Source organism: Torulaspora globosa, chromosome 2, assembly GCF_014133895.1.
Source record: "Torulaspora globosa chromosome 2, complete sequence".
NCBI classification, from domain to species: domain Eukaryota; kingdom Fungi; phylum Ascomycota; class Saccharomycetes; order Saccharomycetales; family Saccharomycetaceae; genus Torulaspora; species Torulaspora globosa.
The window spans coordinates 58,437-83,435 of NC_050728.1; the positions used below are offsets into that span (position 1 = coordinate 58,437).

General features: G+C 44.9%; 14 protein-coding genes across 14 annotated transcripts; 7 read left to right on the forward strand and 7 right to left on the reverse strand.

Annotated features, from left to right (window-relative positions):
• Positions 1 to 31: 31 nt before the first annotated feature.
• Positions 32 to 760, reverse strand: DCG1 (Dcg1p; the record flags this gene model as incomplete). Its single annotated transcript, XM_037281957.1, has 1 exon — positions 32 to 760. The coding sequence occupies one exon, from the start codon at positions 758 to 760 to the stop codon at positions 32 to 34; it is 729 nt and encodes a 242-aa protein (XP_037137852.1).
• A 473-nt stretch (positions 761 to 1,233) lies between these two features.
• HG536_0B00390 (uncharacterized protein) lies at positions 1,234 to 1,428 on the forward strand (the record flags this gene model as incomplete). Its single annotated transcript, XM_037281958.1, has 1 exon — positions 1,234 to 1,428. One exon carries the CDS (start codon positions 1,234 to 1,236, stop codon positions 1,426 to 1,428), a length of 195 nt encoding a protein of 64 aa, XP_037137853.1.
• Positions 1,429 to 1,642: 214 nt separating this feature from the next.
• On the forward strand, positions 1,643 to 4,081 carry AGE1 (GTPase-activating protein AGE1; the record flags this gene model as incomplete). The annotated part of the gene is made up of 1 exon (XM_037281959.1): positions 1,643 to 4,081. One exon carries the CDS (start codon positions 1,643 to 1,645, stop codon positions 4,079 to 4,081), a length of 2,439 nt encoding a protein of 812 aa, XP_037137854.1.
• Positions 4,082 to 4,508: 427 nt separating this feature from the next.
• Positions 4,509 to 5,906, forward strand: SPS1 (putative serine/threonine protein kinase SPS1; the record flags this gene model as incomplete). The annotated part of the gene is made up of 1 exon (XM_037281960.1): positions 4,509 to 5,906. The coding sequence occupies one exon, from the start codon at positions 4,509 to 4,511 to the stop codon at positions 5,904 to 5,906; it is 1,398 nt and encodes a 465-aa protein (XP_037137855.1).
• A 282-nt stretch (positions 5,907 to 6,188) lies between these two features.
• HG536_0B00420 (uncharacterized protein) lies at positions 6,189 to 7,835 on the forward strand (the record flags this gene model as incomplete). Its single annotated transcript, XM_037281961.1, has 1 exon — positions 6,189 to 7,835. The coding sequence occupies one exon, from the start codon at positions 6,189 to 6,191 to the stop codon at positions 7,833 to 7,835; it is 1,647 nt and encodes a 548-aa protein (XP_037137856.1).
• A 683-nt stretch (positions 7,836 to 8,518) lies between these two features.
• URC2 (Urc2p) lies at positions 8,519 to 10,774 on the forward strand (the record flags this gene model as incomplete). The annotated part of the gene is made up of 1 exon (XM_037281962.1): positions 8,519 to 10,774. One exon carries the CDS (start codon positions 8,519 to 8,521, stop codon positions 10,772 to 10,774), a length of 2,256 nt encoding a protein of 751 aa, XP_037137857.1.
• Positions 10,775 to 10,794: 20 nt separating this feature from the next.
• On the reverse strand, positions 10,795 to 11,688 carry POF1 (nicotinamide-nucleotide adenylyltransferase; the record flags this gene model as incomplete). Its single annotated transcript, XM_037281963.1, has 1 exon — positions 10,795 to 11,688. The coding sequence occupies one exon, from the start codon at positions 11,686 to 11,688 to the stop codon at positions 10,795 to 10,797; it is 894 nt and encodes a 297-aa protein (XP_037137858.1).
• Positions 11,689 to 11,761: 73 nt separating this feature from the next.
• FPR2 (peptidylprolyl isomerase family protein FPR2) lies at positions 11,762 to 12,160 on the reverse strand (the record flags this gene model as incomplete). Its single annotated transcript, XM_037281964.1, has 1 exon — positions 11,762 to 12,160. One exon carries the CDS (start codon positions 12,158 to 12,160, stop codon positions 11,762 to 11,764), a length of 399 nt encoding a protein of 132 aa, XP_037137859.1.
• Positions 12,161 to 12,429: 269 nt separating this feature from the next.
• EMC1 (Emc1p) lies at positions 12,430 to 14,640 on the reverse strand (the record flags this gene model as incomplete). The annotated part of the gene is made up of 1 exon (XM_037281965.1): positions 12,430 to 14,640. One exon carries the CDS (start codon positions 14,638 to 14,640, stop codon positions 12,430 to 12,432), a length of 2,211 nt encoding a protein of 736 aa, XP_037137860.1.
• Positions 14,641 to 14,827: 187 nt separating this feature from the next.
• Positions 14,828 to 16,087, reverse strand: MGR1 (Mgr1p; the record flags this gene model as incomplete). Its single annotated transcript, XM_037281966.1, has 1 exon — positions 14,828 to 16,087. The coding sequence occupies one exon, from the start codon at positions 16,085 to 16,087 to the stop codon at positions 14,828 to 14,830; it is 1,260 nt and encodes a 419-aa protein (XP_037137861.1).
• Positions 16,088 to 16,342: 255 nt separating this feature from the next.
• On the reverse strand, positions 16,343 to 17,893 carry HG536_0B00480 (uncharacterized protein; the record flags this gene model as incomplete). The annotated part of the gene is made up of 1 exon (XM_037281967.1): positions 16,343 to 17,893. The coding sequence occupies one exon, from the start codon at positions 17,891 to 17,893 to the stop codon at positions 16,343 to 16,345; it is 1,551 nt and encodes a 516-aa protein (XP_037137862.1).
• A 367-nt stretch (positions 17,894 to 18,260) lies between these two features.
• Positions 18,261 to 19,391, reverse strand: GRH1 (Grh1p; the record flags this gene model as incomplete). Its single annotated transcript, XM_037281968.1, has 1 exon — positions 18,261 to 19,391. One exon carries the CDS (start codon positions 19,389 to 19,391, stop codon positions 18,261 to 18,263), a length of 1,131 nt encoding a protein of 376 aa, XP_037137863.1.
• A 456-nt stretch (positions 19,392 to 19,847) lies between these two features.
• On the forward strand, positions 19,848 to 21,356 carry HG536_0B00500 (uncharacterized protein; the record flags this gene model as incomplete). Its single annotated transcript, XM_037281969.1, has 1 exon — positions 19,848 to 21,356. One exon carries the CDS (start codon positions 19,848 to 19,850, stop codon positions 21,354 to 21,356), a length of 1,509 nt encoding a protein of 502 aa, XP_037137864.1.
• Positions 21,357 to 22,681: 1,325 nt separating this feature from the next.
• GID7 (glucose-induced degradation complex subunit GID7) lies at positions 22,682 to 24,958 on the forward strand (the record flags this gene model as incomplete). Its single annotated transcript, XM_037281970.1, has 1 exon — positions 22,682 to 24,958. The coding sequence occupies one exon, from the start codon at positions 22,682 to 22,684 to the stop codon at positions 24,956 to 24,958; it is 2,277 nt and encodes a 758-aa protein (XP_037137865.1).
• Between the last annotated feature and the right edge of the window lie 41 nt (positions 24,959 to 24,999).

The following is a 24,999-nucleotide window of genomic DNA, read 5'->3' on the forward strand; positions in this document are numbered from 1 at the left end:
GAAGCGCGTGTCACGTGACACAACGAACCTCTTATCTCATCGCCTGCAACAGGCTGGCGCTGCCCAGCAGCGCCTGGAACCCGATCACTATCGGGTCGAGAAACACCACGCCGCGGTCCTCGAACAGCTTGTTCAGTCTGCGCTCCAGCCCCGAGAACCCGGCGCACCCCAGGATCACGTATCTCGACCCGAGGCGATCGACGTTCTCGGCGCGGATCACGTCCACGATCGCGCCGAAATTGGCCTCGTCGTGCAACTCCAGCACCTGCAGGTTCGAAGACACAGTACCGCGCCATAGACCCAGGCGGCGCACGTGTCCCGCAAGAAACTGCTGTTCCACACTGTCGTCGAGGATCTTGACCCACTCTACGTTGGACGTGATGATGGAGAAGGGGCCGCGGGCCGCGAGACTCGCAAAGCTCACGCTGGCGTCGAGCAGCCCGAGGACCACCGGCGCCTGGGGCAGCGCTGCCAGCGCTGCCACCAGCGGGTGGTCTGAAAAGCACGCCACAAGTAGGCCCTCGAAGCGCGCGTAGTGGAACTCTGACCTGGGGTCGCTGAGCACCGCCAAGCACGCGTCGCAGCTCGCGCTGCTGGCCTCCGGCCCGTCGATCTGCGGCGGCGCGCCGCTCGGGCCCGTCATGTAGCGGACTTGGAACGCGAAACCGCGGAACGCGTCGCACGCCGCCACGCTTCTGGCGACCGCCTCGGTCATCGAACGCGAACTGTTCGGATTCACCACCAGCAACTGCAAAACCATAGTGAAACGCAGATCTGGGCTGTGGGTTTTCTGTGGCGCGGGGACGCAGCCGTTATATAGCCAAGAAATACCGTCTCGACCGCTGGCTTATCTTATCGGGCAGCGATCGCTGTTTCTGGCGCTCGCGTTTCCGCTACGGCCGAGAATGCGCTGGAAACTGTCTCGGCACATCCATAACATGACCGGTTTCGGAGGCGGTGCCCCATTCTGGTGGCCAGACCAGCCTTGCCCCTCCCCATGGCCTATTGTGGCGATCCACAGTTGTCCCAAAGAGGCGATGCGCGCGCTGGGCGTTCTACAGATTCGGGAAAAGAAACCACGCATGGCCAGATCTGAAAAATTTTCTCACTGAGACAGGAGGCTCTGTTGGGGTGGGCAAAGATTTGTTATAAAAGGCGCGAGTGTTGACCAGGAGAGAGCCTGTTGATGCTATCGGTTCTATACAGAAAAGCATCACATCAAGACTACCAGAAATGCAATTCAAGACCATTGTCGCTGCCTTCGCTACTGTCGCTGCTGTTCAAGCTGCCAAGGACAACAGTTCTAACGGCTCCAACCACTCCAACAAGACTTCTTCCAGTCTTACAACCGGTGCTGCCAACTCCAACGTCTTGAACGCTGGTGTGTTCGGTGCTGCTGTTGCTGCCGGTGTCGCCTTCTTGTTCTAAGCGGTCTGCTGGACCAGAAATGGCGTACAGCTTTATACATATATAATACTATTATAAAGACCATTGGGAGGGCAAGTTTAAGTAACATTAACTAGTGTAATATCGATTTAGTTGAATTTGGCTTACTGTTCTTCGTGCGTGACGACTCGGGATTAAGCTGGTCGGCGCTCGGTTCCCTAAGAGACCTTGTTGGTAGTGGATATAATGACGGCGAATGCACAAACGGGCCGTTTGGGCTGGGCAGAGCAGGCTCGGTACAAGGATGGGTCAGCTGGTGAGCAGCAGTAGCGTTGTTGTGGAGGTGACCGTTGGCGAGTGCGGTGACAGGCCCTTTTTCGTTGAGTACAACGGGTCGTATGTGCCCGCTGTGCGGCCGGGCGTTGTGTATGCGGTGCGGTTGAACCGGGACGGCGGTGAGGTGGTGTGTATGTTGCAGAAGGACGACTCCAGTGTCGAGATTCCGTTGCAGAGAACCGGGGCGCCCGACCGCTACGGCTTCAGACTGGATACGCCGTGTGCGAGCGGGTTCTACCGGCTGAAGTGTCTGGATGTGGACGCTGTGGTGTTCGTCAGTGGAGCCGAGGGTTCTCGGGCTGCTGAGCATATTTCTGGGTCCCACAGATTGCGTCATGGTAGTGCCTGGTTGCCAGATGGCGCGGAGTTTCGCAAACTGATAGGCGGTCTCGAGGATTCGGTGGCGTCTCTGCAGAAAAGCGCCCGTTGGAGGATACTGCTGGATAATCTAGTGAGACTTAATGATCTTCTTCGAGCGGTTTCGTCGGTTTGCGACGGTTTACTGAGCATAAGGGTCAGTTTCGCTGGCGACGAGGACCACCCTTTGAAACGACTTTTTAACGAAGATTTGCACGCTTGGATCCGTGCCTTTAATGCGAATCATGTGCTGAACGTATCGCAATCGCTCAGCAAAGACGTGATAACGCCCTTGCAGGAGTTCCTGGAGTTTGAGAAACAAAATCAGAAGATACTCCCCAAGAAGCAAAAGAACTTTCACGAAGCGATGAGACTGATGTACTCCACGCAATCGTCGCTACCTTTGAGCAGCAAGGTGCAGTACGAATTAGCACGGTTGGAATACCAAAACTTTCTCGACCAATGTTTTGTTGTTGGTCCGCCTCTGCGAAGATTATACAGCGGGGTATCGCTCTTTCTGCGAAAGCGAGTGCCAGAGAAGGAGCTCAACGAGAGCTACATGAAAAAAAATCATCAACTGAGATTATCCATAAAAAACGCACGAAGTTTGAGTGACTTGACAAAACTGTACTCCTCGTTAAACACGCCGCATGTAGAGACTTATGCCTGGGTGGAATTTCAGGAAGGCGACAGTACTTCTGCCCCTGGCAGCACTGGCTCAAGCAGTGGCTCCCAATGGCGCCAATGGATTATCCTAGATGGTAATCAGTTGAGTGTATTTCATCATTCCAAGAAGATACCCTTGCACACTGTTGATTTATCGTTCGCATGCATCAAGAAAATTAATAGGACCACAGTCGAGATACAAACGTCCGGATTACCTTTTTCAGTTCCAGCGTCCGCCAGTTCTTCTTCATCTGTTGAGCATACTAGCTCGAATTCCAAGAATCATCGGTCAAAGGTTTATTTGCTCTTCAAGGATCATTCAGAGGCTGAGCAATGGTTTGATATGCTAAAGCAGGTCAATCTAGAAACTAAACAGTACTCAAGTTCTGCAGTTGAGGCCTCATCAAAACATAAGGATCATACTGCCACTACTGCATCGTTAATTGATGTAGTCATGAGCCAGCATGAATCTAATTCCAGGTGCTGTGATTGTGGCGATTCCCAGACTGTGGAATGGATTTCCATAAACCTACTCTGTGTGCTTTGCATAAAATGCTCCGGTGTTCACAGATCAATGGGTTCTCACGTCTCGAAGGTAAGATCCTTGACATTGGACAGTTTCACTTCACCGGAAATACTTCATCTTCTTCGAAACGACGTATCCAATGCGAATGTCAATTCCATTTACGAGTCAAGTGATCCAGAAGAAGCGAAACTCACGCCACAATCCTCCGATTCTGAAAGATCGCGATATATCATCAACAAATATCAAGCATGCAAAATGGTATCCGATGGCAACCAGGATGCAAAAACCTCTTTGAAGTCGTTGATAAAGGCAATACATTTGGACAGCATCTACCTGCTACAGAAAACTATAGCACAATCCAAATACTCCCTCAGAGATATCGTCACCGAGCAGTCCAGATCCGATTGCGATGTAGTACTACCAACAATATTCCAGTACTCTCTTAAACACCACGAAATGGTTCATGGAAAACCTGTATTCTTCATAACTGAGTTCCTGCTGTACAACGGCCTTCCGGTTGATAGAATTCCAAATAATACATCCAATTGGTCTCCTGCTGTCATCGAATACTGGAAGAGCAAATTCGACATGTATGGCGTTTTCTCGCCGAATACACACACGTCGAAACCTCCCGAGGGCAGGGAATCTACGCTGGCTCCGCTAAGCATACCAGCAGATAAACAGCCAGGGCGGCGATGGAGCTTGAATCATATGCCAAGCTCTCCGCAGATCAAGTCGCCTACGAATATATTAAATATGCATAAGTCTTTGAAGCTTTCGAAGAGGGGAAACGGAACGAGGAAGTCTTAGTAGCGGTTATTGTATCAGTATTATAACAATAATTTTTTTTTTTTTGCAGCAGTTGTTTTTTCTTTAGTTGCCAAGGCGCCTGGCGACACAATATCCGCCATTGACGCTTTTTGTGACACCGAGCTCGAATAAGCTTTAGAGTCAGGAGGCGGCCCGTTTCTGACTTACTTTGCTGTCCTTCTCATCAAAGTCTTCCTCGCGGAATATTCACCTCAGCAGATTCGAACTGCTGGTGTGCATCTGTCCCTGGCTTCTGAATACACTTCATCATCGCATTTTTTCCTCAACAACTATTCGATTAAGAGTTGATCTTTTGCTCATCTCCATCGCTTTGATTTAACCTTAACTGCTTTTATCCGATATTGCGTGCATCGCTACACAGTGAACTATTTGCTGTCACAGTTTGGAGCGACTAGTGGTACTGAAAATGACTATTAACAACCTGAGTTGCTCAGAGCCCTCTGAGCTCTACTCTATACGGCAATGTGTTGGGAGGGGCAATTTTGGCGACGTCTATAAAGCCTGTGACAAGAAAACTGGCGAAATCGTCGCCGTCAAAGTTGTCAACTTGGAGCACACCGATGAAGACATAAATTTACTGGCTCAAGAAATATTCTTCCTAGCTGAATTAAAGTCGCCCTATATTACTAACTACATAACCACAATGACGGAAGATGCCTCGATGTGGATCATCATGGAGTATTGCGGAGGCGGCTCATGTGCCGATTTATTAAAGAACATATACAATAATGGTTTACCAGAGGCAAAAGCTGCATACATTACTAGGGAAGTAGTCAAAGGCCTTGTGTATCTACACGAGCAGAAGAAGATTCATCGCGATATAAAAGCGGCAAATATTCTGTTAACCGATGAAGGAAAGGTAAAATTAGGCGATTTTGGAGTAAGTGGTCAAATCAGGGCGACTTTAAAGAGAGGAACTTTTGTTGGGACTCCGTTTTGGATGGCGCCGGAGGTAGTTTCTAAGGAATCAGACGGCTATGACGAAAAAGCAGATATATGGTCGCTGGGAATTACGGTCTATGAACTCTTGAAAGGTTCACCTCCGCTTTCGAAGTGTGATCCAATGAAGGTAATGGCCAATCTTCCCAAAAGAAAACCACCTGTTCTTCATGGCAATTATTCGAGTACGGCGAAGCATTTCATAGCTTCGTGTCTGGTTAAAACGCCCAAGAATCGACCATCAGCTGTCAATTTACTTGACACGGATTTTATCAGTAATACGCAATGCGTTGATCTGAAAAGCGATGTTGAAATGCTCAACAAAAGAAAATCAAAAGATGACTATCGCAGAATGCCTAAATTTCCTTTATGCGAGAAACTGTACGATGGATCTGAGAGCAGCGTACGTTGGGACTTCAGCACTACTACGACGGCTGATAGAAACCCCGCCCTCTCTGCATCTGAGGCCAGTAAGATAACCACCAGCACACCTAGAAGTCCACTTTCCTCCAACATCAACAGTCCCTACCAATCGCAGGATCAAGCTGTCACTCCGGTTACTAATGCTACATCACCGTCCTTTAGAAACTACAACAAGCGATACGATGTGGGAAGCCCTATGGACATTGAATATCCCAAGCTTCAGGATATGAAGCTCAAGAGTTTCGACTATTTGAAAAGTGTTATCTCGTACACTTTTAATCGCATGTATGAACGGGCTCACGATGATGAGACCAGAATGTATGTTGATGAAATGCTGGACCACTTTGCCTCCACAGAGTCCAAAATTCCAGGTTTTAGTGAGGTCTTTGTAGAGGAAATCTCATTGCGCTTAGATTCTATAAAAAAGTATCTAGCCAAATAAGTAGTCTCATTAAACTACGAAAGTGGTTTACTGAAGCTCTAAGATTAAAGTCCGTTGCCTCTTTGTTTTTTTCCCTTCCTCTGATCTCGGAGCGTCAGAGTTCTGATTTGTGTCACAAAGTTATGGTCCATTATTTAAAGGAAAATCAAAAAACAAATGCACTATTTTAGACAGATCTGCACGGCACTGAGCCCTCAATAAACCGACGAAGATATTACTGGACAGTCAAATTGTAAGAAAAATTGACACTTTAAGGAAAGTGAAACAGTCGCACAAACAATAATGAAGTATTCAAATTTATTATTACCCGTAGCTGCGACAGCAGCCACCATTAATTTGCTTGCGCCCAATCGGCTTGGCATACGTGACAGAGTGGCAACTGATCGGTTTCGAACATTTGCAAGCAATGAATCTTTTCTTCCTCATTCCGTAAAACCATATTCGATTGATAGCTACAGGAAGAGAGATAATCATAAGCTCTTGCTTGCTGATGACGGCGGCAATGAAGATAAGGTTTATGACAGTAAGAAAGAGGACTCGAAGAAGGATGAGAACAAGAAGGATGAGGACAAGAAAGATGAGGACAAGAAAGATGAGGACAAGAAAGATGAGGACAAGAAAGATGAGGACAAGAAAGATGAGGACAAGAAAGATGAGGACAAGAAAGATGACTCAAAAGAGATTGATTTCTATGATCCCGAGATGTTTGAAAAGCCTGGTCCAATGTCAGAGCTTTGTAAAAATGATGTTCATATCATAGAGACTTCTGGCGACCTCTACCACTTACAAGCCCAATGTGACACTCTTTTGGGCAGTATTCACTTTGCGAACTATGCCGATGCTTTGATCGATTTTGGTAATATTCAGAGTGTAAAAGGCTCAATTTATGTCGAGAAAAGTTCTCATCTCGTTAAAATTGAAGGAAGCAAATTGCAAGCTGTAGGGGAGACCTTCTCCTTGCAAAGCTTGACGTCGCTAGTTTCAATCAATCTACCATATCTTAAAGAGGCCAGAGTGATTGACTGGAAAGTCCTTCCAATTTTGAACGAAGCATTAATCAATGAAAATCTGGGCGGACTGAAAAGTCTTACCATCTCTGACACATCCTTGTCCACCATTGAGGGTTTTAAAAACGTCGAAGATGTTGAGATTTTTCAAGTAAACAATAACAGGTTCTTGGAGACAGTCAAGGCAAATATTCAGTATGTCAGACAAAAGCTGAGCGTGCATGCCAACGCTCGAGAGACCGAATTGGAGATGCCTAAACTTATCTCAGCAGAGAATATTACCGTCAGAGACACTTCCTTGGCTTATTTCCCAAAGCTCGAGACTGTTGGGAGCTCATTTGAGCTTATTCAAAATCAGTTCAGTGAAATGCAGGTACCAAATTTGAAAACAATTGGTGGTACTTTAGGCATCATCGATAATGTGAACCTCAAGCTTGCCAACTTTCGCAATGTAACTGACATTGAAGGGGGTTTGATGATTGCTAATAACACCAAACTTGAGAAGATTGACTTTTTCACTAGTTTGAAGCAAATAGGCGGAGCCATTTATTTCGAAGGAAAGTTCAGTGACACTGATTTCCCTCAGTTGAAGTTGGTAAAAGGCAGCGCATTGATTAAAACAAACTCCGGACAGATGGATTGCTCCAAATGGACGACACCAAAGAATGGGCGTTCCATTGTTAGAGGTGGTAAAATCACCTGCACTTCTGGTCGGAGACAAAAGTCCCAGAGCGTGAGCCAGGATGGTGCTGTCTTGAGCGAAACAGTTGAAGATCATGAGAGCGATGGGGATTCCGGCAATGACAGCAAAGGCGGTTTTTTTTCCAATAATTCGCGTTCTAGCGATGCTAAGCTTGAGAAACCAAACCTATCCTGGGTCTTGTGCGTCGCTCTACTTGCTATAGGCCATAACTTTCTGTGAGAAGACAATCATTCATAGTATTCTATAATATAGTTTCTCAATTGCTAATTATGTCATGATAAATGTTAACCATAACAAACTATCCATACGGCTTGGATTGAATATACGCAATGTTAAGATCATAAATATGGAATTGATGCACAAAGTTTGCATCAGGCAATCGTTTTCCTGTTGAGAACCCTTGTGGAACCTTCTTTTCCAGTAGTTTAAAATTAAATTCAGGGGACATACCAACACAACCGCTCAGCCTCACAAGCGACCACCGCTAATCGCCTCAACCAATCACCAGAGAATTTTCAATCGTTGATTACAAAGCATTCTGGCCAAAAGGCGCATTCAATGCAGTAGGTGTGTTTTTTGCCATAACTTTTGAGCTATTGTTGGCTGAAATAGCAGCTAGGAATAAAAATACACGAGGACTACAAAGTCATCATTTCCATTTTGGAGTCAATCACTGGAATGCTGTCGTTTTCTTGAGTTGATGTCGCATTTGGCAAGGTTGGCTTCGTAAGGTTTCTATCAACCTTTTCGCGCCGCTTATCTTGACCTTCTTACCCAAGAAAGCAGCATCTTGCGAAGTAACCTTAGAGAACAGTCAAAGATCCCTCAAAGTACGTCTGGTTTGCCTGCTCGATGAGCTATTTGATGGAATTGAAAGGTTCGCTGCTGTTGGCCCTAGTACAATGAATGAGAAGGAAGAAGATAACCAAGATCGCTCTGATAATGCTCTACTGAAGAAAACAACTGAAGATTCCACTCAAAATCAATATGAGAAATTTCACTCAGAAAATGCTAGCAACAAGAGGGGAGAAGCTTTGAATATCAAAAAGACTCGCAAGAAAAGACGTACGTTTAGTTGCGAATTGTGCAGAAAATTCAAGACTAGATGCGACTTCGAGCCTCTTACTGGCAAGTGTCACCGCTGTAACGTTCTTCAACTTGATTGTTCTCTGACCGAAGAGCGTGAGTGTGAAATTATAGCAGCAGTTAGAGACAAATCTGGTTCAATAGGGCTCAGAGACGGAAGCAGTGATACTAACGAAGCCCTACATGCTTCCGACCATTCCCAGTTGGTTATATCGAGCATCCGTCTCACAGAACAGCTGGAGAGACGTCTAAGCAAAGTCGAAAGTCACTTTGAAAGTCTGGATAACAAACTAGACCTTGTTCTAGGACTCCTACGAGAGCCCTCCGATGGTAGTGTCAAAACGATGACCAAGCTGGACCCTCATTTACCGGGCTTCGATGACTTTTCGAAAGGAATGTCCCCACTAACCGCATCTAAATATGGCAGTCAGTTTAGAAGAGCCAGTCATTCGCTTACCGACCGAGTGTTGAAGGACCCTCCGCTGAAACTTATTGGCAATATTGACAATAGATTATTTCCAAGAGAAGCCAGATCAAAACAAGATCAGTATGCAAAACAGCAACGGCCGTTCGTGGTAGCAAGAGTCAACTTTTTGCACTTTTATGAAAAGCATGAAGAATTATGCCTTAAGCTATCAAAGGAGTTTTTAATCAGATCTCACTTTTGGATTGTACCAGGAGGCATCAAAGAAATCGACGATGATTATGTTCGGAAACATGTTTTCATCACCAGCGTCTTCACCATAATAGCAATGAGTTTTGATGATAACGAGAAATATGCTAGCGAACAGGAAATGCTCTATCCCTTGGTAGAGAGATTTCTGACAAACACTCTTACGATGTTTGAAAACCTGATAGCTCATGACATTGAGGCCATATTGTATTGCTGCATGTTTCACATCTCGCGAAAAGCTAAAAGACACCGGCAGCTACAATTCAACTCGTTGGTTCTTAGCGATTTTGCTCTTAATTCATTTTTGAGCATCTTTAATTTTAATAAACTCAAGAAGAGAGTTGTAGTGGAAGAAATTTATGACCCGACAGACCTCTATTATCTCAGGATTTTAAATTCTCTCACTGCATGCAAGCTTGAATATGCCGTGAGCTATGGATGCTATTCGACTCTTGATGATTCAACAAAGGAGCTGAACAACTTGACTGCTAAATTTCCTCAGTCGAACTTTGGTGACGATATCAAGATCAGCGAGATTAACTTGGGAGATATAGTTAACAGCATATTCGTCAATTTCGAGGAGTTCTACGAAACTGCTAGAGATAGGCTTCATGACACCTTAGAAATCTCAGATGCTACACAAAATTCTGATTTATTGGCTTTTTCAGAGCTTACCTATTGGGTTACCAACTGGAAAGAATTACTGAGTAAGGATGGTGCAGGTGTCTTGCTTTTCACGTTTGATTACTATTATATCATGATTTGCCGATCGTTTATATCCGAATTCCTTAGCGACATAAGGACCAACCCAGCTTTTATGGCTCGCACTCTCAACACCATGAAAGAGCATGCTTTTTCACTAATCAAAGGCTTTCTCAGGTTACCACCATCGTTGATCAAAGGTGCTCCCATTTTGACGTCACATCAGTTGGTGTATGCTTGTCTTGCACTCTGCGACTTTCTCGACTGGTTTCCCTCGTCAGAGAGGCAGTCAGTGCTAAACATCTGCACTAGAGTTTACTGGCACCTAAACACCATCGGTGAGAAGAAGAACGAGGCGACAGATAATGTTGGCAAGATTATAAAGTCTATCATCGATACGAGCAGATATAGAGTAAGCAAGGGCCAGCAGATATCTTCATTACCCTCAACAGGCCCGACGAGAGAAAGAACAAGCAGCAACAAAATCAATTTTACAACCGACCCACCAAAAGCTGATCCTCAAGTAAGTGTCCACTCTCGGAATAGTCCTTCCGAAACCACGTCGACTGCAGGAAATTTCATGATGCCAGACGTAGACCAATTCAACTCGTTTGAAGAGTTTTTCCAAGACTTCTTCGAGAATCTTAAACCTACCACTCAGCAGATCTTTTCCTCTCAGAAGAATCTGGTCCCATGAATACGCGTGCAGTCACTGTACTAAAACATTTGGTCCTTCGATGAAAGTATGTAATCCACAATTGGCAAGGGCAGTAGTTTGCTCAACTTCTCCGAGGTTTGGCCTTCCGCAATCGCTTTACGTATAGCCGAAGAGGAAATAGATTCAAATATCTTGTCATTTTCCATCATATGGATTTTCGCGCCCCAGGACTTTGGTATATTAGGTTCATACACGCCATTTGAGATATCTGAAGAGTACTTCATCTGCTCCTCAAGGTTGTGATTGCCCTCCCGCGTTAGGCAACACAGCTCGGTAGAAGCCATGAAGCTTTCCAAAGCCTCAGAGGGAAGTCTTGGATAGTAATACTTGGGAGCGAATATTCTCACAATCGTATCGAATCCCACTAGGAAGGATATTGTCCGGGCGTCTTTATAATGCTTCCTTAGAATAATATCCTTGTCGACATATTTAGCATAATCTGTAATCCCTACAGAAACTGCAGAGCCATTTTTATGCAGCAGGTCTGCCATTAGACACATCATTTCCATACGCTTATCGAACGAAGCAGGAGCTGCTGCCTTGTCAGCGTTATTAACAGCTAACAGCAGAAGGACCTGGGTAGACCTTCCATCGTAGAGTCGCAAACCTTTTTCAATCAGGGCATGATGACCCCAATGGGGAGGATTGAACGAAGAATCGAGGACTAAAAGAACCTCGGGTTTCGGTATAACTTGAGTGTTGTACACTATCTTGAAATGAAGCTTGTCATCAGCGCAGAATGCCTTATAGGCGTCGGCTAGGCCATTATGAAGCGGCTGCATCAATGTTCGAAACGCAACGTCCAGTATTCCAGATTTGTACATGATATCTGGATAACATACAAAGTGAACTATTTTACAGCGTACTTTTTGATCGTATAAATCGAAAGCCATAACGAACAGCACATCTTTAATCCGCAGTATCACTTTTAAAGCATTATATAACAATGTCACAGAACAGCGTAGCTTAGCTTATACTAACTAACTTCACATCGAAGATCATATCGGCGTTTTTTGGTATGACGCCAGGAATACCTCTCTCGCCATATGCTAAGTCGCTGGGGATTTGTATCTTACGTTCCTCTCCTATGCACATTCCTAGCAGGCCCTGGTCCCAGCCCTTGATAACTTGGCCGCTCCCGAGCTTGAACGAAATGGGCACTCCTCTTCCATAACTTGAGTCAAACTTCTCCAGACTATCTCTCAAGTAACCAGTGTAGTGGACTTCCACAGTGTGACCAGCTTTGGCCTTGATATGGCATTGATCCTGCGGGATCCTTTTGGTAACGCCAATCTGCAGCTCTTTGAGCGAGCCTGCGGCAGTCAAGCCTGCCAAGAAAGCTATAAACCAATAGTATAAAAACATAATGGATTCTATATGCGGTAGGTCTGAGCCAATTCCGCACCAATTGCTTGGACGTTGTCGCTTCAATACTGCTGAAGTTTAACAATATTCAAGCTCTGCCAGTGGGAAGATCCCAGACTTATGAAATTTGGAAAAAACGGATTGCAATTAAAAAATCATCTTCTGGGAAGCTTCCATTCGAGGAATTGGGTATTTAGCATTGAGCTTCGTATATGACTTTGAATTTCAACCTATAGTCTTCTATGTATGATTTTGATGCGATGCAAAAATTACCTGACCAACCATGATCTCTTGAGTTTTGCAGCTTCAACTGAAGGTCGCAAGAAGTAGCAGACTATGACCAAAATAGCTATTGTCGCTATCAGCTTGCCCTTTTCGAAGCTGGGGCTCATGATGTCGAACTGGCCTGAGGGATAAATCTTACTGCAGAAAATGTCATGGCCGATGTCGCATACTACACTTGTAGACTCCAGGTTTGTTGCAGTTGACACTAACTTTGCATTATCACCCAGTAGCAAAGTTCTTGAATGCGATATGACGAAATGATCGTTCAATGGGATCATGCTAATGTAAGGCATAGCCATGAATTCCTTCTTGTCGTCGTTCGTCATCTTGGACTCTTCGACACGTCGTGCACTCAGGATATCTTTCGATAAAAATGTTATCTGGCCGTTCTTTAGCTCGAGAATAATGGTCTTCGATGTGATGCCAAAGATGGTCTGCGAAAGCGACATTCTTTGAATGATCTCTGGGAAAAAATAAGCCTTCGATATGACCGCAGGTTTGTGATGGCTTCTGAGCGGATTGATCTGCTCACTATCAGTGGATATTCTTTCATTCGCTTCTAACGATTCGTATAGTTCTACCGTCACCAATTTTTGCTCTGGGACTGGCTCGGTGCTGAAATATGAGTAGACAAACCAGTATTCCCCGAAGACCATGTTTATAGGCTGATCGGCATCTATTTTGTCCTCATGCATCTGGGAGTACAAAAGCTCGCCAGTTATCGTGTCAATAAGGTTGACGTACATCGTGGACGTTTGCTTATTCACCGTGATATAACTTGCCATGTTTGGATACAAGTATTTGTACAACACAGTCCTATTACCGAGGGTTTGACCTAGCGTAACAATTGGGGCCTCCTTCCTACCTGCAAAAGCAGCCAGGTCCTCAAACTCAGGGAACTTGATTATCCAGGTATCCTCTAAGCTTTGATTTGCATCAATTGCGTGGCCATAAACACCCTTGGAATCGTGATTGCAAATAAATGTTCTTGGGTGGTCGGAACCCCTTTTAAAAGTGACGACTTTCTTCTCACCGTCGAGGAACTCGATAAACAGCTCCCTTGAATCCAGAAGAGACACGGACTTTACACTTTTTTGACCAACGCTACGTTCTTCCCTCAAAACGGGTACTTTCCCATCTTCAATTCTGTAGATAAAGTAGGAGCCCTCTTCGGCAAAAACCAATAGCTCGTGAGAATCACTAATGTATTCGACTAGTAAAATGTTCTTCAATCCAGAATCAAAATTCCAAATTTTCTTACCATCTTGTATGTCCAAGGCCTGAATCACACCATACTTTGTAGCTACCACCAGATATTTCACACCAATCAAGTTTGCATCTTGACCAGCGGTTAAAGATGCACTGTCCAGCTTAAATAATTTGGTTAAGAATTTTCCGACCGAATAGCCAGATTCCCTAAAGCTGTCCCTGAGTCTATTCCAATTGGTTGTGACTCTAAACACGTAGGCCTGCCATGCATTTGGAAAGCTATTTTCCTTCAAAATTTCTTCAGATACCACGTCAAGATTACTGTCGCCGATATCTATAAAGGTGTGAGCAACAATGTCGTGATTCGATTCGTCCCTAATCCATGATCTTTCCATCGTATTATTTTTCATCAGCTGGAAAAAATACTCATCATCAGTGGTGTGGACCAGCAGTTGCAGTTCTGAGACATAGTCAGTCTCAATGAAAGCAATAGATTCAAACTTGGGAGGTAGATCGCTCTCAAATATCAACAATCCCGTCTCTGAATCTAGAACCTGAACGGTTCCGTCAATCAGCTTAATATTGGATAAATCAGGCTTGCATCCCGAACGGAATTCACTGGCGGGGAAGTCTAAGTCGTTTTTAAGCAATCCCGAATAGCTGTCAAAAGCCATGAACTCGTTCTCGACTGTTTTCAATACAATATGTTTCCGGTCTGCAGTCATCATGGCATCGGTAGCTTGAAGATCTAGCACATGTCTAGACAACAGCTGCCCATCGGTTTCGTTAACATAAGATAAAAGAGTCTTCGATCCAAAATCAGATAGCACTATGAAGGAACCCTGCTCTTGATTTTTTAGAACACAATTGTAGATACCGATATTTTGTAGTTGCCAATCGGTTTCGAAAGCGTCCTCAATGAAAATAGCCCTCACCGCAGCAATTTCCAACCAAAAGCCCAGTAGAGCTATCAACAGCGAGCGCATCTCGTCCCGGATAACTTGAATCGAATGCAATAGCGAGTTGCTTTGTATATAGCACCAATAATTCGACCTTTGACTAGGCACCTTCAGGTTGTCGAATGCAAGTTATTTAAATATCAAGTTATACGATATCGAACAGATAGAAGCGATCTGTCAAAGCTATGAGGGCTGTATCTGTCTTGGAATCGCTTCATTTTGTGCTGCTTTCAGGTTCATCAATCGATTCCCGCAGTTCATCTGAACTATGATCACCAGCCTCGACTGGGGCCGTGATAGTGGGCAGGAACTTAATACTGAGAGATGTTTCGAGGGCAAGGCTCATCCACGGATCGTATAACTTCCATATTTCCTGGAGATCAAAGTCTTCTGGGGTCTCGCAGTCTGCATCCATCAAGATGCCCCTTGCAGGATACGTCAGCGTTCTATCTCTTCTTGGAATACTTCCCTTTGGAGCATCAGAGACCAGTTCATAGGCTTTCTTCCGGAGTTCCCGATTCTTGGTCGCTAATTGTTCCGCCTCAGTGCTTGAATGTGAAATCTTCTGCATGACTTCGACAGATCCCTTTTTCAGCTTTCTCTTCTCCTGCAAGAAAACGAGCATATCAAGATGATACTCCAACTTGTCCAGATATTCAGAGAAAGACATTGGCTTGTACTCCAGGGGACCGTACCACTTGATTATTGGGTTTTCAGCCTCCGATTGGGCCCTTACAAGGGCTACACTTTGCTTCACCTCGGGAATATTTGTAGGCATGACATTACCGCTAGATGCATCTTTAACTCTAACTTTCGTAGGATCAATGCCCTCGTGGTAGAAACGTATTATATCGTTGAAAAATTTCTTGTCACGAACACTTTTGGCTTCTTCACACCAGGGATCATATTTTAGAAGTTTCAATCGACATATTTCGAGAAGGGATTGCGACAATAAAAGCGTGCCAGTAAGAAGATATATCACTTGGCGGAAGGTGCTGAAGCGGCCAAACCTCCCCCCGGAGCCGCCTTCTTGGCTTGAACTTTTGAAAAATGAAGAGGCTCCAAATGCTGCACCACTATAGGATGCCTTTTGAACGCCCTTTTTGACGGACATGGACGTAGCTTTGCTCGGTGTTATCGCGACTGGCGAGATTAGCAGTTCACCATGAGTTGTAGAGAATCGATTTAAACTTGGGAAATCCGCTATATCTTTCCGGACTGTTTTCAACGAAGCACGTAACCTTTTGATTCTGTACATGCATAGCAATCCAATAGCACTCTGTATGCCAATCAGTGTCCAGAGCCCAGCTTTATTATCTGACGCAGGAACTAGTGGTCCCCAAAGCCTAAGACCGATACTGGGTCGCACGTAGAACTTGTTGAGGTCATCCTCAGTATCTTCCCTCTTATCATTCGCTCTTTCACCAGCAGCTGGTCGTGCCGGAGACTTCCCAGGTGGTGTGTACAACGCCATAGGGCTATACGAATTTGAATGTGGTCAATTATGTTTGAATTGGTTTTACCGTAGAAACCTTTTGCCACTACTTATTAAACATTAAGCTTGCGAAAATGCGCGGTGCACGGGTGTACCGTTCAACACTTGAAGACTAAAGAGACTTTGAAGATGGTTTGGAAACCTACAACTTTTGTATATACTAGATCCAGATGTATGTAGCCATCAAAGCTGGTTCCAAGGACTTGAAAACGAAGCAGTACAGGCTCGAGGACTTCACAATTCGTCATGCTCAGTACCCTCATCTTCCGCCTGGACCTCCTCCTTCTTGGCCTGCTCTTTCTCGTAGGCCTCACGAACAGACTTAGTATCGATCTTGTTGCCAGCATTCTCCTCAATAAAGGCTAGGAAAGAATCCAGGTCTCTTTGGGAGTTAAACACGACTGGTTCGGCATTCTTACCTGCAGGGTAAAGAATGATCGTTGGGTAACCTTCGATCACAACGTCCTGGATATCATTTAGAGTAGCATCGACTTCACCGATGATGAAGTCATTCTCAGCGGCTAAGATATCAGCCAACTCCTCATAGATTGGAGCCAATCTCTTGCAGTGACCACACCATGGGGCATAGTACTTGACTAAAACATCCTTCTTGTTGTTCTTGACCAAGTCATCATGGGTCTTACCGACAATCTTGTATACATTTGATTCTTGGACTTCAGGAATGTCTTCAGATTTTACAATAGGCTCGGCTTTACCAGAGAGTAGGTCACTGACCAATGTTTTAATATGCTTGGTTTCCAATTTCACGGCATCAGTTAACTTCTCGAATTCTTCCTCAGCTAATTGTGGGAGCCCATACTTCAAGTTACTAGTAATGTTGTGGATAGCGAACAATGGGAATTGTTGGCGCATGTTCAAGCTTTCAGCGTGTCTACCAAATTTTCTTGAATCCAAACCGGCGAAGTTCAGCTTACCACGGTGTTTTTTAGCCAATTCGGTAAAAAATGGAGTGAATTCCTTCAACTCATCTTCGTTAGTATAGAAGAAGTAAGCCAAGGGCAGACCACTCTCCATGTAGGAAGCGAACGTGTCACCGTTAACTTCACCGAAGTATGGAAGAGCTTCGACCTTGAGCCAATTTTCCAAGACCTCAGGTGAGTCTTCAATCTTCTTGACATCGCCGTTGTAAACAATTGGCTCGGGGACACCAGGCAATTGCAAAGATAGCTCAGACTTGGACCCAGGATAAGTGACAAAAGAATATTCATCTGAATACTTGTTTGCAGTTTGGTAGAAAGTTTCGTTTAATGCCGCTGCGCCATTTGAAATGATGACAGGAAGAGTAGCGTTTGCCAAGAATTCCTTCAATGGCTCTTCAGAGTCAAAAACCTGTACTACAGGTAAAGTCTGTTTCAGCATGTAGTTTATAATTGCCTCGGCAGATCTTGCACCCTCGTAGTCTTTTGGATTCTCCACATCATGATCCCTGAAAGTCTTCAATGAAGGATAACCTCTGATCCCCTGGGCCATACAGAGTTCCTGTTGCTCCGTACAGTCCACTTGAGCCAAAGGTATGCCTTTGTCCTGCAAAGCGTCAGCAGCCTTTACAAACTGAGGACCCAGCGTTTTACAGTGACCACACCATGGCGCGAAAAACTCCACCAAAGCCAAAGGATTCTCTTTGATGAAGTCCTCAAAGGTTTCAGACGTAAGCTTGACCACAGCTGAGTCTTCTGGAGCAACGGCTCCTTCTTGTGCCGCGACTCCCAACGCAGATGCCAAGAGGGTGGCAAAATGAAAAACAGTCTTCTTGTCTAACAACATATCAGTACCAGTGTGACTTTATGAGCTGTTTCCCTTAACACTTGCAATAACAGAGGAAGTCCTTGAAGCGTCACCGATAAGTTGCAATGTTAAGGATCCCTATATAGTGCAAAGTAATCGTCCTTTATACATTTGTATACGCGTCTCAGACAGAACACGCTGTCCACTAACTGAAAGAGCAAATGGGTCACGTGAAATTAGCACATACGATGACAGTAAATACATTAATGATTAGAAATCCAGATATCGGAAGCAGTGTAGCTTGAGAAGCTCGGGACCACCATCGTGTGGTCCGTAACATTTAAGAGTACCTCATCTTTCGTTTGTCAAGCCGAGCGAGATTTTCTTCTCATGGTTCTGTTCGGTTTTAGGAGGGTGGTGGGGGAACTGCAGATTCATCGCCATTGTGCTGCATTGTCGACACTGCAGATTCATCCTTGCCCTCACTGAAATAGTCACTCATCAGGGCATCTTTTGGCGGCGCTCCAGAATGCTTTTTCTTGCCTTTAGTACCGGTCTTTTTGGCGGACGCCGGAGCCACTAGCGAGCTGGGGACAAAAGTGGAGCTTGAAACAGGTTCCAAATCCGCCGCTGGGCTTGAAGGTTCCAGTGGACCATGCTCATGGTTCGGTTTTATCACAGTGGGAATCCGGTGCAGAAATCCATATCCCACGTTGCACCCCAGCCTCCCATCGCCTCCGATATGGACGGTTATAGGCCTAACACAGTCGTGGACCACGTTGTAAACGTAAAGTGAAAGGTCATGGTTGGCACGCGACCTCACAATATCCTGCAATAGGGTCTCGCCTCCCGTGGCCAGCAGCCCGTCCTGGCACCCTATGATGTAATCTTCGTCTGGTATCAAGCCTGCCAGCGCAGCGGGGCCTCTCTCAAGATTGATGTTCAGGACGTGATAGGTGAAAGTAGACGCGATTAAAGGTGTCCATTGCACCTTGAATCCCAGAGGCTGGAAAACATGTTCCGATTCCCTCATTGAGTTTGAAGATAGCGAAACGTCTTCCAGATTTGTTCCGTCTTTAGAGACCACTGAAATGTACTCGTCCCTAAAAATGCCGCCCTTGGCGGACCAGATATTCAGCTTTATCGTGTTGTTATTATGGGCGTTGAAGATCTGTGTTATTTGATTATAATCCGGGTAGAAATAGCCATGCTGATTGCTTATCAGTGGTATAGCGTCGTCATTGATCCCTACAATATAATCAAAGTACGATTGAAGTTGCCGTTGGGTTTCGCTCACGTATACAACTCGCAGACCCGAAACAACTTCGTTGAAGCGGCGGGGATGGTGATGTTGTTCTACGGAATGTTGCGGTTGCTCTTGGTCCTGCTGCGAATGAGAATGTGTCTGAGGTAACAATAGATTTGGTGGGATTGACTGAAAGAAAGCATCCAACTGACTTGAGCTCTGAGAAAGGGACAATGTCTCTTGGACGCTCTGTTCCAACGTCTTGACTAGATTTTTCGCTATTCTGAACATCGCAATTGTCCGTCAGCGGCTGCCTCTACAGTGATATTCGTCTCAACCCAATCATGCAAGTAAGTCTTCAGTATGAATCGTTTAGCGGTAGAGTGCTCTCGGCCTCGTGACCTTTGCTGGCGCATCTCAAGGTCGCTTTCAACGACAGAACATCATCTTTAAATGACGTAATTTCTCCGCAATTATTCCCTAATTATTCCGCACTTAATCCGCAATTATTCCGTTGTGTTTTTCCGCTCCTATATTGTTCCGGTGTGAGCGAATGCAGGGGGTTACAATGTGAATGTTGTGAGCGACAAATGGCAAATTATAGGAGACAGCATGTCGTTGATCATTTCACCCCTTGGTCAATTGTTACATATTTATTCAGCTAATTCCGTCGATTGAAGCGAATTAGCACGAAATTGTAGCCTGTAATCGTAAATAAGTTCTACCTCTCTAGCAACATTTACAAGGATGTCGTTCGATGATTTCCACAAGGCCACTGCTAGAGCTCTGAGTGAGAAAGTTGATGAAATTTGTGAAGAGTTTACTATTGATGCCACTAAATTGAAGGAACTGACAGAGTATTTCATAGAGTCTATGGAAAAAGGCTTGCAGCCATTGGAAGCGGGCCAGAGCGAAGAAACATCAAAGGGTCTGCCTATGATCCCATCATTTGTCACCGGGAAGCCAAACGGGACTGAAAAAGGTGTGCTACTTGCAGCTGACCTCGGGGGCACCAATTTCAGGGTATGTTCCGTGGACCTGAGCGGTGATTGCTCTTTTACGCTCCAGCAGATGAAGTCCAAGATTCCTGAAGAATTGCTCGAAGACGAGACAGTGTCCAGTCGAGACTTATTCAGTTATCTTGCACGCCGCACTGTCGCCTTCATGAAGAAATATCATCCCGAGCTGCTGGAGGAACATGCCAAGGACACTGCGAAACCATTGAAAATGGGATTTACCTTCTCGTATCCTGTCGACCAAAAGTCGCTAGGTTCTGGTACCTTGATTAGATGGACAAAAGGTTTCAAAATTAAAGACACCATCGGAAAAGATGTGGTTCAGCTGTACCAGGAGCAATTGAATGCAGTAAACTTGAATATGATCAATGTAGTGGCTCTAACCAATGACACAGTCGGAACATTTTTATCCCATTGCTACTCTTCAGGTAGCGCTGACTCTCTCTCTTCTGGTGAGATCTCAGAGCCGGTTATCGGTTGCATCTTTGGAACTGGGACCAACGGCTGCTACATGGAAGAGATACAGAACATTACCAAGCTGCCCGAAGAAGTGAAGACTGCATTACTGCGGGAAGGCAAAACCCACATGGTGATAAATACAGAATGGGGCTCTTTTGATAATGAATTAAAGCATCTACCTACGACCAAATATGACGTAGAGATTGACCAGAAACTCTCTGCCAATCCTGGATTCCATCTATTCGAAAAGCGCGTTTCTGGTATGTTCCTCGGTGAATTGCTAAGAAATATTCTGGTGGACTTGCATTCCATGGGCCTGATTTTGAATCAATACCGAACCTACGCCAATCTCCCACACCGTCTGAGAACTCCATTTGAATTATCAAGCGAGGTGCTCTCCCACATCGAAATTGATGACTCCACTGGACTGCGTGAAACGGAGCTTTCACTTTTGCAAAGTTTGCGGCTCCCAACCACACCCAGCGAGCGAGTCGAGATTCAAAAGCTGGTTCGTGCCATTTCCCGCAGATCAGCTTATCTGGCAGCCGTTCCCATCGCCGCCATCTTAATAAAGACCGGAGCCCTCAACAAAAGATATCACGGTGAGGTTGAGATCGGCTGTGACGGATCCGTGGTAGAATACTACCCAGGTTTCAGATCCATGTTGAGACATGCATTGTCCCTGAGTCCCATCGGATCTGAGGGAGAACGGAAGGTGCATTTGCGCATCGCCAAGGATGGCTCCGGTGTCGGTGCAGCTCTGTGTGCTCTTGTGGCTTGATTACCGGATTCTATAAGACTCTTCTGAGAAGCAGATGTACGGCCAAGAATTCTACAGTTCGTCCCAAGTCGTCTCGTTTAATCGTCTCATAAATGTGTAATTTTATCAGGAGTTATATGCTCTTGTTGATTAGCCGCGCTGTGTGCCCACGGTCGCACGTTCGAGAGCGAAGGCCGTGTCTGCTTTGTCTTGGCATCGTTTCATATTGCTCGGATCCAGATGTTGAAGGCGAAACTTCAAAGGCATCCAGGAACATCGACAGAGTTCGCTACCGAGATGCTGTGTGCTGTTTCAAGCTGTCACAGATATTGCGAACGATCGAGGCTTGACTGGCTCCCCCGGTTCTTCCATCAAAGTGAGAGATAATCGGATGTTTCATCATTATCGATAACTTAGAATAGCACAAATAGTGACAGGGCAAAATGGCCTGGCAATCTGCCCCTCACGATCTTGTGGCATTGTTTGATCATTTGAAACCATTTTGACGCTCAAGCTCTGCACCAATTTTGAAACAACGTACCACTACATTTGCACCATCCCTGTGGTGTGTAAAAGAGCGACTGATTTCGTCTCAATGCAGACCAATGAACGGTGATCCAGAACTCATTGGTGGTTTGGTACCAGGTACAAAGGTTTTCCTAGCCAACTGGAAGACCGTGCCAATAGAAAACATCAAAGTTGGTGATGAAGTTCTCACATCTAATGGCGGCAAAAGTCGAGGCTGTGTTAAGAGGTGACCATGATTTGGTCACAATTCAACAAAAGACCAACCACTACGCACACCTGCAAGATCCCTCGGTGGGAAAACCTTGGGGCATAATCGAAATGACATGCTCCAAGAGACAACCACTGATTTTGAGCACAAACAGCAAGCTGATACTTAGATTTCTCCAAAGTGTGAACACAATAAAGGATAAAGATTTCAGCCAAATACTCTCTATCTAAACATCAGCCGAAGGAATCAAATGTGGAGTTATCAGGTAAACGTTTTTATACCATTCCAAAAACTCATCGTCTATAGCCTTGAGCCCGATGGCCATAGGGTCTCCAGGCCCCGAGCCATATTCGAAAACTTGAGAGAGTGTCAGCTTCTCAGCTCTGTAGGTCTCATGCACCACACGGTGAGCTCCACGTTTAGTTTCTCCCAGATAAGCTCACTCAGTTGCCGTTGCGTCGCACAACCGCTCATTATATAATCTCGGTCGCGCATTCGCTCCTTGTAGCGACCCTTAAAGCTATAACATTTGGAAGGTCCAAAAACTTGGCCTAAAGCTAACCGATATATAGAATTAGTTGGCTTAGAAACTCTGAAGAAGCTGCTGATAATGCCCTTGACTTTTGGCTCTCCTTTGGATTCAGAGTCTAGCGAAGTATTCATGCCATTATACACAGGTAAGAGGAAAAGAACACGGACAATACCTGCCAATGGGAAACCATACTTGAGTGGACCTTCGGAGCAGGATAATTTAGATATGTTTGATAGGGAGCAATTAGTGAAGCTGCTGATTCACGCATTAAAAGAGCTCGGCTACAATTTTTCCGCACAAGCATTGCAAGAAGAGACTGGAGGAATACAGGTCGAATCCACTGTAGTTCAAAAGTTGTTCAATATCATACGCCGAGGGAACTTTGAAAGTATCACTCTTCAATTGCTATCACAGCTACCTTTGAAATATGGATCTTTAGGTCTACAAGACGTCATTGAGGATCTACAGGTTGGCAACGATTCGTCTTCCGATTTAACGGAGCAGAATTCGATGAAGAATGGAAATGTTGTATCAGAATCGACAGATTGGGACAAAGTGGTACACCAAATGGAGCAACAGCTGAAGGCTTTCGAAAATTTTGTGCCATTGTCAGGCAGAAACTTTAGCTCTCAAACACTCCTTCAGTTGACCACTCTAGTGGAAGTGATGGTATTGATCAACAAGGAAATATTTCTGGAACTGCTTTTTGATCAAAGAGATTCTCATATGGCTGTAGCATTTTTACGCAACTGTCTGCGGAAGTTTATCGAAATATGGGATTCGCTCCTCGCTCTAAGGAATGATATGCTTGATGAAGACGCCCCATTCACACCAGAAAAGTTATTAAAGGACATGACGACAATTTTGACAAGCCCAGAAACCTCAATTTTGCAATCTTCCACATGGCAGGGTTCTGCTGCTAAGTCCCGAGACTTACTACTAGAGGAAATTTCGAATTACATTAATCCGAACGATTTAGTGCCTCGAAACCGACTTTTAACTTTATTGAAACAAGCTATAAAATACCAGCGCTCTCAGGATGTTCTTTACATATCAGACGATGGAGAGAACTTAATTATGGATGACGGGGAAGATGGAGAAAGAAGCACTGGCCTGTTCAATCATAAGTTCAACTTATTACAAGACAATTCATCGAATTTCCAGCAGATTAAATTTACAGAAGAGAAGACTTTGGTGCAAAACGTGGACGAGATATGGTTCTTACAATTTTCCCCTAATGGCAGATATTTAGCGAGCGCCACCGCAGATTCTCTCACCGATCGTAAAATTATGATTTACGATGTTAAGAATGACTTTCAGGTCTACAAAGTTCTGGCTGGAATAGACCTCTGCGTACTTTATCTTTCATTTTCGCCTGACAGTCGCTACATTGTTTCCTGTCCGTTCAACAAGAAGGCGAACATTTATGATATTCACTCAAAAGGAGAACCCACGTTCATCAATCCAACAGTAGAAGGTGCCATTGTTGCTGAGATTATTCAGCCCATCGATTCTTTTCAAATACCTGCAAGTACTCCTTCGACGTCAAACAATAGCAGCGAACCTCCCAGGATATGGTGTTGTGACTGGTTTCACACGCCTGAGCATGAAGGGAGATTCATCGTAGGATCGCCTGATCGCGAAGTGGTAGTGTACGACCTAAAGAGCAAAACAATACTAATGAAGTTGTCTTCCTCAACATCTACCTCTCCGAACGGCATAGCCAGCGTGAACCAAGGAGCAGCGGAGCAGTTTCCCAGAGTTCATGATTTGAAGATAACTGCTGATGATAAGTACCTAATTCTGATGCCCCATCAAGGAAACATTGATGTTTACGACTTATCAGATTTCCCAAATAATGAAAAGATTGAAAAAAATGAAGTCGCTATAGACAAAGTTATACTGCCAAGAGTTTCTAGGTTTAACATCCCTAATAGGATGACTTGCATTTCTCTCCCGCAGGTCAAGGATCCCAACAGCCCATTAGCCTCCCTTATGCTTGTCAGTCTAAAATCAAATGAGCTACAGCTCTGGGATTTTCGTGAGCAAATCTTGATCCAGAAGTATTTTGGTCAGAAACAGGAGCAATTTATCATACGGTCATGTTTTGGTTATAACGATAAACTGATAGCTAGCGGATCAGAAGATGGGAAAATATACATTTGGGATAGGATCAACGGAAATATCATTGGTGTCTTGACGGCTCACGTCGCTGAAAGGCCCGCAACAAGTGGGAATAATAAGAAATCTACAAAGACTTGTAACACAGTCGTGTGGAGCCCAACTGACAAAAAGCTTTTTGCGTCTGGGGGTGACGATGGTTATATAAAGATATGGAGGGTTGAGAAGGAGTAAATTCATGCATAAGATTGGGAAAGCGTTCTGTAAATCTAAAT